The sequence below is a fragment of the Oncorhynchus tshawytscha genome, linkage group LG13 (genome assembly GCF_018296145.1).
Source record: "Oncorhynchus tshawytscha isolate Ot180627B linkage group LG13, Otsh_v2.0, whole genome shotgun sequence".
NCBI lineage: Eukaryota > Metazoa > Chordata > Actinopteri > Salmoniformes > Salmonidae > Oncorhynchus > Oncorhynchus tshawytscha.
Genome location: NC_056441.1, coordinates 26,076,991 through 26,086,986, shown reverse-complemented (window position 1 = coordinate 26,086,986; position 9,996 = coordinate 26,076,991). Strand labels below are relative to the sequence as shown.

At 41.3% G+C, this 9,996-nt stretch overlaps 2 protein-coding genes across 4 annotated transcripts; both read right to left on the bottom strand.

The window, feature by feature from the left end:
• Nucleotides 1–267: 267 nt before the first annotated feature.
• Nucleotides 268–6,062, bottom strand: LOC112264613 (nuclear inhibitor of protein phosphatase 1). Of its 3 annotated transcripts, none has more exons than XM_024441341.1 (7): nucleotides 6,039–6,062; nucleotides 4,806–4,866; nucleotides 4,268–4,421; nucleotides 3,814–4,034; nucleotides 3,526–3,670; nucleotides 3,310–3,374; nucleotides 268–1,462 (listed from the first exon to the last, which is right to left on the bottom strand). In XM_024441341.1, the coding sequence occupies exons 4-7, from the start codon at nucleotides 3,961–3,963 to the stop codon at nucleotides 1,091–1,093; spliced, it is 732 nt and encodes a 243-aa protein (XP_024297109.1). In that variant the 5' UTR covers nucleotides 3,964–4,034; nucleotides 4,268–4,421; nucleotides 4,806–4,866; nucleotides 6,039–6,062; the 3' UTR covers nucleotides 268–1,090. The 3 variants fall into 3 exon arrangements, with proteins under 3 accessions (XP_024297109.1, XP_024297107.1, XP_024297108.1); XM_024441339.2 differs by having other exon boundaries at nucleotides 5,934–6,045; XM_024441340.1 differs by lacking the exon at nucleotides 6,039–6,062 and adding an exon at nucleotides 5,326–5,462.
• Nucleotides 6,063–6,066: 4 nt separating this feature from the next.
• On the bottom strand, nucleotides 6,067–9,524 carry LOC112264614 (replication protein A 32 kDa subunit-like). Its single transcript, XM_024441344.2, has 7 exons — nucleotides 9,324–9,524; nucleotides 8,847–8,945; nucleotides 8,556–8,669; nucleotides 8,341–8,415; nucleotides 8,073–8,249; nucleotides 6,265–6,365; nucleotides 6,067–6,148 (listed from the first exon to the last, which is right to left on the bottom strand). Exons 2-7 carry the CDS (start codon nucleotides 8,928–8,930, stop codon nucleotides 6,067–6,069), a joined length of 633 nt encoding a protein of 210 aa, XP_024297112.1. The 5' UTR covers nucleotides 8,931–8,945; nucleotides 9,324–9,524.
• Nucleotides 9,525–9,996: the final 472 nt, after the last annotated feature.

Sequence of the window (9,996 nt, the reverse complement as noted above, 5' to 3'; positions counted from 1 at the left end):
GTTCCCAGAACAGACAATCACATTCATTTAGCTGAACAATCCCTTAATTAGCCATCCCAGGAGCTTCCTCAGTAGATGGCATCATGTAAAGTAACAAGGCAAAACTGGCGACATGAAAGCAACAGCAGAGACCCAGTGGGAGATTTCTCTTGGGACTAAACTAATCCTCCTCTCCCACCATCATCTCACACAGTGGAGAGAGAGGAGTATGGATTATTACTGTTTATTATACAAATATCAAAGATATGAATTTTAATAACCTGCATGTCACTTTGTTTAAACTTTATTTCTTATCTAAACTGAATTTCATACATATCTGACAATAATGGGTTCCATTTCAACCAACCCCCCAATTCTCATATAAAAATAGCAAAAAATTATAATACAACTGTCTCACACACAAAAACTGCTGTTTCTTCATAGTTTCTTTAAAGCCAATCTGTACCCACAGTTCATAGCCTTGTCTGAGTGGATTATTAAAACATCTAGCAGGCCTTGTCTGGTTAATGTTACCCTCTGTATTGACAGAATCATGGTTTTCAGTGAAACCAACGGCACTATTAATATCCACAAAGGCAAAATCATACTGTGAATCAAACAGTCAGAGAGTGAATAGCGAGTTTATAAGATATTTTTCTGCAACAGAGCAATGTTTCATTTTGTTTAAAATAATGAATAAATAAAGCTGTAAAACAATGGTTCAAATGGACCAATCTGTGTTAGTTACAATACGCTAATCTGAGGTCAGTCAGACATTACCTTGTCAGTTTAAGTGAGTTGAGCAATAAAAATAAAACAATATACGTATGAAGCAGACAAAAAAAACATCCAAACCAATATAATATATTATTCTCACAAACATTTCCCTATATCAGGGATCCCTATATCCCTTTGTCACAGCTTGTACAGTACAGGAAGTCTTGATTGATTGGTTGTCCAGAGACGTGACCACTCTCCTAACTAATACTAACCCCTCCCATTATATTGTCCAGGGAGGTGCTATGTGCAAATTTGAAATGGTACCCTATATAGTGCATTAGCTTTGGTCAGTAGTGCACTAAGGGAAATAGGTTGCCATTTTGAAAATGACCTATATTAGAAGAGAAGGGGTGGGCTTCTTCCCTGGCCATGCCTCCTTGGCGTATTTCTTCTTGCGTGGTTCGTTGAGAGCCTCGGTGGTGTAGGGTCCGGGGGCGAGGATAACAGCAGGGCTGGGGGTGACGAAGGGCTGTGCTGAGGCTGAGGTGGGGGAGAGGTCCACCTCGGGAGCAGGGTTAGGGAAGACTAGCGGCAGGCCCCCCAGGATAGTAGCTCCACCCTGGGCCATGGCGGGGAGGGAGCCGGCCTCTCCAATGGTGGGTGGGAGGTCTCCATAGAGCCCTCCACTGAAAGGGAAGTTCTGCATGCGTCTGGCCACAGAGTCCTCCAGACCTAGTGTAGCGTGACCCTCCATCTTCCTCTTCTGATTGGGTAGCAGGGTTTAGGGGGGAATGAGAAGATTGAAGATGGCAATATAGTAGCATCAACTGTAAAGCACTGTGAAGTACTCTCTGACAAATAGTCTGAAAAGGGATTTATAAATCAAATGTGATTGATTGACCTCAATTTGTCAACACAACATCAACTTTTAGCATTAATTGATTGGAGATGGATCAACACGAAGGTAATTATAGTTGTGTTTTTATATTTATATTAGTTTAGTTTCAGTTTTTATTTAGTTTTAGTTGTATACAAATATTTAGCTTTTATATTATTTAGATTCAGTTTAAGAATTAGGAACAGAAGGAGGCTTGGAGACATGTGCTATATAGTTTTTTGGGGTGTTTTTGGGCATGTCATTTCTTTCAAGTGGGGGGCAGTAATAAATAAGGTGATGGGTAAGGTCATAGGTAAGGTTAGGTTTAAATTATTAAGTCAATCTCAATGAGACTTGGATTTAAAAGGAAAAGCACCGAAACTGGTGCAAAAAATATGTTCAAAAGAATTGAGTCAGCTACCTATGCATTTATTTGGACAGTGAAGAAAAACGTTTAATTTGGCTCTATACTCCAGCATGTTAGATTTAAGATCAAATGTTCCATATGAGGCGACAGTACAGAATGTCCGCTTTTATTTGAGTGTATTTTCATACATACTGTATCTGTTTTACCATTTAGAAATGAATTCAATTTATGCATCTAGTACCCCCATTTGAAGGTGTAAAAAGTATTTGGACAAATTCACTTGTGTATTAAAGTAGTCCCCCCAAAGAATGTAGAGGTCGTGTAAGTTGTGCCCAAATAGAAATGAATGGTAAATAATGTATTGTGTAATTTGAGTCACTTTTATTGTAAATAAGAATATAATGTTTCTTAAAACCTCTACATGATCGGTGGGTCCCCCGCAGGACGGTTGAGCTAACATAGGCTAATGCGATTAGCATGGGGTTGTAAGTAACAAGAAAATTACCCAGGACATAGACATATTAAATTCTTGTTAATCTAACTGCACTGTCCAATTTACAGTAGCTATTACAGTGAAAGAATATCATGCTATTGTTTGAGGGGAGTGCACAGTTATGAAAAATTATTAACAAACCAAAATCGGCACATTTGGACAGTCTTTAAACAAAATTGTGAACATAAATGCAATGGTTCATTGGATCAGTCTAAAACGTTGCACATACACTGCTGCCATCTAGCTGCCAAAATCTACATTGCGCCTGGGCTGGAATAATACGTTATAGCCTTTCTCTAAAAGATGGTACAAAAAAATACATGTTTTTTTTCTTTGTTTTATCTTTTACCAGATCTAATGTGTTATATTCTCCTACATTTATTTCACATTTCCACAAACTTCAGAGTTTCCTTTCAAATGGTATCAAGAATATGCATATCCTTGCTTCAGGTCCTGAGTTACAGGCAGTTAGATTTGGGTATGTCATTTTAGGCAAAAATTGAAAAAAGGGCAGATCCTTAAGAGGTTTTAACCTCTACATTAATGTGGATGCTACCATAATTAGGGATAATCATGAATGAATTGTGAATAAGAGGCAGAAATAAATCAAAAGCTAGCCGCATTTACACACCAGCTTCAGTAGCTTGAAAACCATTTAATTTTTGCCCAATGTTAAGAAAAATCAAGTTTGTTTTGGAGTCAAAGATATTGTTTTCGGTATAGTTTTTGTTTTTTAAACAGTTTTGATTTTATTTTGTTCACTAAATCATTTTTTCTTGATTTTGAACAACAACCTTGGTCAACACAACTTTTGCCATTTTTCTCAAGAATCATCCCCAGCATAAAGTAAGAGATAGACGTGAAGAAGTTTACCTTGATCGGGACAACAGCAGTCTGTACCATGTTCCTGAAGCGCCCTACTGATGGGTCGACGTCCTCTGTAAAAACAAGAAGACACATAGGATTACATTTTGAAATGTGTGTGCGCGCACGCATCTGCATTTGTGCACGGGTGTGTGTTCTTGCATGTCTGTGTGCAAGCGTGTGTGTGTGTATGGGCACGTGGGTCATCAACCCTAACTAACACACCTGGGTTGATGATGACCTCCTCCTCACTGAAGGAGACCCTGCTACTCCTCCTCTTCCTCTTGGGCCTCACAATGTCCAGATTGCCATCCTCAATGGTCAGGGTGGAGATACGCTTGTTGTGGGCCGTGTTGAACTCTGTCAGGTTCTGGAACAGGTGAAACAAGAGGATGGATGCAGTCAGGTTCATCAAAAGATGGAGAAACCAGAAAATTCTACATTAGCTGCTTGAACAAAACAAATATATCTCACAAGAACTCAAGCAGTCCCCTGCCCCACACAAACACACACCTCCAGCTCAGTCTCCTCCTCAGGTAGACCCAGCAGTCCTTTGAGCTCCTCGTCCTCCCCTGCCTTCACCTCCCCTCCAGGTATGGTGTTAGTCTGGGTCTGGGGCTTCTCTCTCAGGGTGTAGACCCGTGTGGATGCCCCAAACGACATGGTGGAGTCGATGGGCACCTGCTGGGGCTTGTGGGGCTCCAGACGGATACGACCCAGGAATGTACCATGTGCTAGGGGGACAGAGTAACATGGATTGTCCTTTCAAAATGTAACTTCATGTTGAAGTTCACATATCTTCTATTTGGCATCTACAATGACATGGCATGACCCAAACCTTTTTGTACCAGGGGCCAGCAAGCTACGGTTCTCTTTCTTCAACATTTACACTGAAACAAACACTTGACAACTGACTACCAGACAACAAAGAAACACTGCAGGATACTAAGCAGTACTAGATACTCACTGCTGTTGAGGTCGATCAGGAAAACCCTCTTGAGGTGTCTGTGGTAGACTAGGGCTGAGTGGATACGAGAACACGACTGGTGGTCTATCGTGAAGTCACACAAGTCTGGGTTCCGCCCAAACAGGTAGTATTTCTTTTCATCAATGATTAGCTTCTACCAAATGAGAAAAGAAAATGCCAGGATGAAATGTCAACAGAGTTGCCTATCTAAGGTCATGGACTGGTATTGCAATGGTTTTCTATAGAAAAAGTTTTGTAACATACACCAGATAGGTGCAGTGAAATGTGGTGTTTTACAGGGTCAGCCATAGTAGTATGTCAGCCCTGGTGCAAATTAGGGTTAAGTGCCTGGTTCAAGGGCAATTTAGGGTTAGGGATAAATGACTTGTGGGCCCTTGACTGCATTGGAATTCAACATTAGGCTACTTGATACAAGCCATATCTTCTGCACAGAGGCATTGCTCTTGCTTCTGTGGTTATTTTTGTCCAGCACCAAAAAAGTTGAAGTTGGGGTCGGGGTTAAGACGAGTAGACTTACCTCTACTAGCTTGTCTCCCTTCACCACATCTAGATGGAGTCCAGGGGGAGGTTTCCCTGCCCTGACAAAACAAAGTGAATGTCAATTGCATGTTGTAATTATGCTTTTATTCAAATGGAGGCTGTTTTGCCGCCTTGCTGCATAACTACTTGATTAAGACTACGGATTTGCAATACAATTTCTTCAAATGTTTTGCATGTGTGAACTGCACAAGCAATACTGTTATTCTTGTCTTGAGAAAGGAACACGCTTGCAAATGCTGCATAACAGTAAGCATTCTGGCACGTTAGAGTTAGAGCATTCAAACAGCTAGCATACTACTGTGACTGAGCACTCCAATATCATAGCGAAGTTAACCAGATAGCTAGCTAGTTAGCTCATGTTTCTAGCAAGCACACTACATCCTATTTCGATGCGACAATCTAATCAACTTCACCGACATGGACCTTACAACACTCTACTGCATGCTTTTGATTTTTGACAGTCAAAATGATGCATTAGACATCGTCGCTGGTCTTACCATGACGGGCAGTCAAAAAGAGGTGTGTTTGTGCTTGGGTTTGCTGCCATCTTACACCGTGCACTAGTAGTGAATGCTGGGAATGTGAGGACTACAGGGAAGTCTGTAGAAAGCTGGGAATCGTAGTTTATTATGAAATAATATTATGGAAGTTAATAAACCTACTTTAATTCCCCTGGTTTAAATATCTATGCTATATACGTTGGAGATCAAATTGTTTGGGGTAGATTTATAACAAGTTTCCCACGATTGTGGAGGTTCGGTTGTTGCGTGGCAAATCAAGACAATACCATTTTGACTATTCATTATTTTCATTGCATAATGACATTTCACCAAGCAATCATTTATCCAATCAACATTTTACACTGTACATCAGCTGTTACATACCAGAGGACCTCAAAACAAAACTATGTAAAATAAAATTAGGCCACAGTCACCATATTTGAGAGTAAATAATATAAATAACAAATCATAAAAAGTAACAGACATGCATGTTGATAAACCAAAATGTTCTGTCTTTTTATTTAAAAAAACTTCCTATAGCCATTGATGTAAGTTGACCTTAAACAACAGAAGACATTCTCTAGCCCAGGGGTAACAACTCTTACCCTATGAGGTCCGCAACCTGCTGGTTCTGTTCTACCTGATAATTGCACTCACACCTAATCAGTAACTGATTAGAGGGGAACAATGAAAACATGCAGTGGACTGACTTCAAGGTCCAGAGTTGAGTTTGGGGGCCTAGCCAGTAGTGGCCCTGAAATGCTTGTCGTCGATGGTGGAGAAGATGTGGCCTTCTCTGATAAGAAACTCCAAGGTCTGGCTGCATGGAGTAAAGGGGAAAAGGAAGCATTAGACCAGGTAGTGAAAAGAGACTAAGATTTTTTTTTTTAAAGTTCTCCCCACTGAACACCCCCCCAAAAAAAGAGTATCTGTTACCTGATGGCAGTCATGCTGAGGTACCCCAGCTTAATGTCTAGCTCCTCTAGACTGATGCCCCTGGGCTTGGAGTCTGAGCAACTCCTGATCAGATTCAACACCTTACAGGAGGAGAAATAAAGCCATTGGTCTTTTGACCAAATCACATCTTACACATCAGATCTTTTTCAGAACTGATCTGGTTGTGAAAAAAATATCAGAATTGGACTGTCTGTGTAAATGTAGCCTTAACCTACATGCCAAACTAGAATGTTCCAAACACACCAAGAGAGTCGTGAAGAGGGCACGACAAAGCCTATTCCAACTCAGTGTAACGGATGTGAAACGGCTAGCTAAATAGCTGTGGTGCACGCTAAATAGTGTTTCAATCGGTGACGTCACTTGCTCTGAGACCTTGAAGTAGTGGTTACCCTTGCTCTGCAAGGGCCGTGGCTTTTGTGGAACGATGGGTAACGATGCTTCGTGGGTGACTGTTGTTAATGTGTGCAGAGGGTCCCTGGTTCCTGCCCGGGTACGGTCTAAAGTTATACTGTTACATCAGGAAACTAAAAAGATTTGGCATGGGTCCTGAGATCCTCAAAAGGTTCTACAGCTGCAACATCGAGAGCATCCTGACTGGTTGCATCACTGCCTGGTACGGCAATTGCTCAGCCTCTGACCGCAAAGCACTACAGAGTGTAGTGCATACGGCCCAGTACATCACTGGGGCTAAGCTGCCTGCCATCCAGGACCCCCCCCCCCAACCCCTCTTTTTACGCTGCTGCTACTCTCTGTTTATCATATATGCAGTCACTTTAACCATATCTACATGTATATAGTACCTCAATTGGCCCGACCAACCAGTGCTCCCGCACATTGGCTAACCGGGCTATCTGTATTGTGTACCACCCACCACCCCCTCTTTTACGCTACTGCTACTCTCTGTTCATCATATATGCAGTCACTTTAACCATATCTACATGTACATACTACCTCAAATCAGCCTGACTAACAGGTCTGTATGTAGTCTGGGGGGTGGGATTTGATTGATAGAACTACAGTGTGGACTGATGGAGCTTATATGGACGTACCTGTAGTAAGTGGACCTACTGTCTGGGCTGGTGCTTCTGATGGTCCTGGCAGTGTGGAGGCCCAGTTCAGAAATCTTGTGCTCATGAATGTGCAGTGTCAAAGGACTTTGATAATGAATGAAGTTGACTTCATAGCTTTTATTGGTAAGGTTATCAATACGACTCTGGTTGTGGAAAGCAGAAATGCCAGGTTGAAGGTTATTGTGGAGATGGCAAGAAATATTGGTGGTAACATGTTACTGTTGAAATGGTTATTTTGACATGCTGAACAATCCTAAGGGTGGAGTGTTTCAGCACTCCCTAATCTCGGGGGAATGGAACTGTCGGCTGGGTAGTGATACACAGTGGTGAGAACTATGGAGAAGGATAAAACTCACTGTTTGTGTGTATGTACGTGCGTAGGATACATACTGTTTGTGTGGAAGTATGTGCGCAGCTATAAAATTGATGTTTTTGTATTCTTGACTTTAGAATGTTCTCCGAATAAACTGTACTAGCCTTTTGCATAAGCTCAGTCTTTGACTAATAATTATTAAACCCATGGTCTTACAAACCTCGGGGATTGGTCAAAGCTATTGATTGATTGTTATTATCATTGGGATTGAAAACTCTTGTGACAAAAGGACAATGTGAAAAGAAAATATCTAAACCAACATAGTAGGGTTCAGCCCTATAATCCGAGTCAGGCATTAGAAGCTAGGGTCTAGGCGTTATGTGCTGCAGGACTAGAGAACTGACCTGGCTCTGACTGGCACTCAGCCCGTAGGTTGATGCATCTCCATCTCCAGGATTACCACCACCACAAAGGTTCCTGTTGTGTTGCATGTGGGCCTGCACTACCTCCAGCATGTGAGAGGTGATCTCATTCAGGTCCTCAAGGCAACAGAGGTTGAAAGCCACCAATGATCTTTGGCCCTGGCAGGAAGTATATGAAGGGGTACAGAAATGTGCCATACTCATGTATTGAAATACTAGAGACTTAAAGTACTAAATCGAATACATTTACCTGAATGATACGCAGGCTTCCAGAGACCTTGACATAAGTCCCTGGGGACACAAAAGTACTGTCCACACCAGGATCCTGTAAGGATTCAGTATATTATCTGCTATATGAGAAACTAAAAATGTTTTTTTTTTTTTAAGTTGCCAATGCCCTATTTCTCCCCAACCTAGTTTTCATTTGAAACGTTTCTGGACAAAGACCTATAATTATCCACTTACTGCAGTGTCCACCCAGAGCTTCACGCCTAATGGTGGTCCAGTCATGTCGTCCACGGAGTACAAGACATTGTTTACTGAGGGAACCGTTCTCCTGACAATACCCACCACAGATACCTTCATCCAGAAATCAAATACAAAGACAGGTGTAGATGTTGAATCAATGCAGGGCTGCCAGGTTTTTTCTGGTTTGCGGTGAATAAAGTGGATAAACATGATATAGGACCTACTGGGAACGAGCTCTAGGTTTCTCTACCAACAGGGACCCTCACCTGGTGGAACAGAAACACTCACCTGGTTGACCTCAATGTCACCAACTCTGAAGACTTCCCCGACAGCCGTGGCAGACAGCAGTTGGGACACAGTGCACGGCATCATCAGAAGTACTGACCACTGTCACAGCAGGGCAATGAAAGCGTCACATTTTGGTCCACTGAAGCTTGTCCATTTTATAAATATAAGAATGCTAGTTCAATGCATTCCAAGACAACATTGTCATTGTTCAGTTATGGGTTACGTTGTGACGACACGGGGGTTAAAAGAAACACCTTGGTTGTCTTCTGTCCTGACTGGAAGGTGGTAAATCCACCTGTGGACTGATTGTACCTGTATCCACTTCCCATATATGAGCCCCTGTTGTATACTTTGGAAAAACACATTGAACTGCACAACACATCTACTGAAAGCAGGTACAATGAGTGACTAAAACTTTAAAATGCTAGTTAAATTAATTTGTGTGACGTCTTAGTTGCAGGTCCCTTCGAAACTCACCTTGTAGTTGGAAGAGGGATTTTAGTTAGATTTGATCATTACAACTATCCCATAAGACTGAAAGGTGCAACACTTGACAGATCACCACATTTCAGCTCACTAGCAAAAACGTTAGCCAATTATCCAATTAACCAATCAGAGACCAAAGTGTAGCAACCATATAACCTCAGCAATCAACAAAGGGCATCTCCCACTCAATCTGCAGCTAAATAAATTGAAAACTTGCAGACAAGTTCATTCTCACTAAAACATTTACTATGATATGAAATCTAATATATATTTTTTTATCCATGTTTTGTTTTAACATTTTAATTAGAACGCCATCAATTCAACAATGAATGACATTTTACAGCATTTGATACATTTCACTGTCTCTCTTCAAAATATCTTACGACATACAAAGGAAATATTGGTCATAGAAAAGTTTGAGCCCCTCATACACCTGGTTATAATGTACACTGATGATGCTTGGTGTTCATCTTCAACTGATGAGGTTTGTCGTTGCAATGGGTCCTGTTCTGAATAGGGCACTTACGATTTGTGTTCCCAATGGCACCATATATATATATATATATATATATATATATATCACATCACTACTTTGGACCAGGTCCTCTGGTCCAAAGTAGTGCATTATATGGGCAATAGGTTGCCATTTTGGATGCAGATTTCA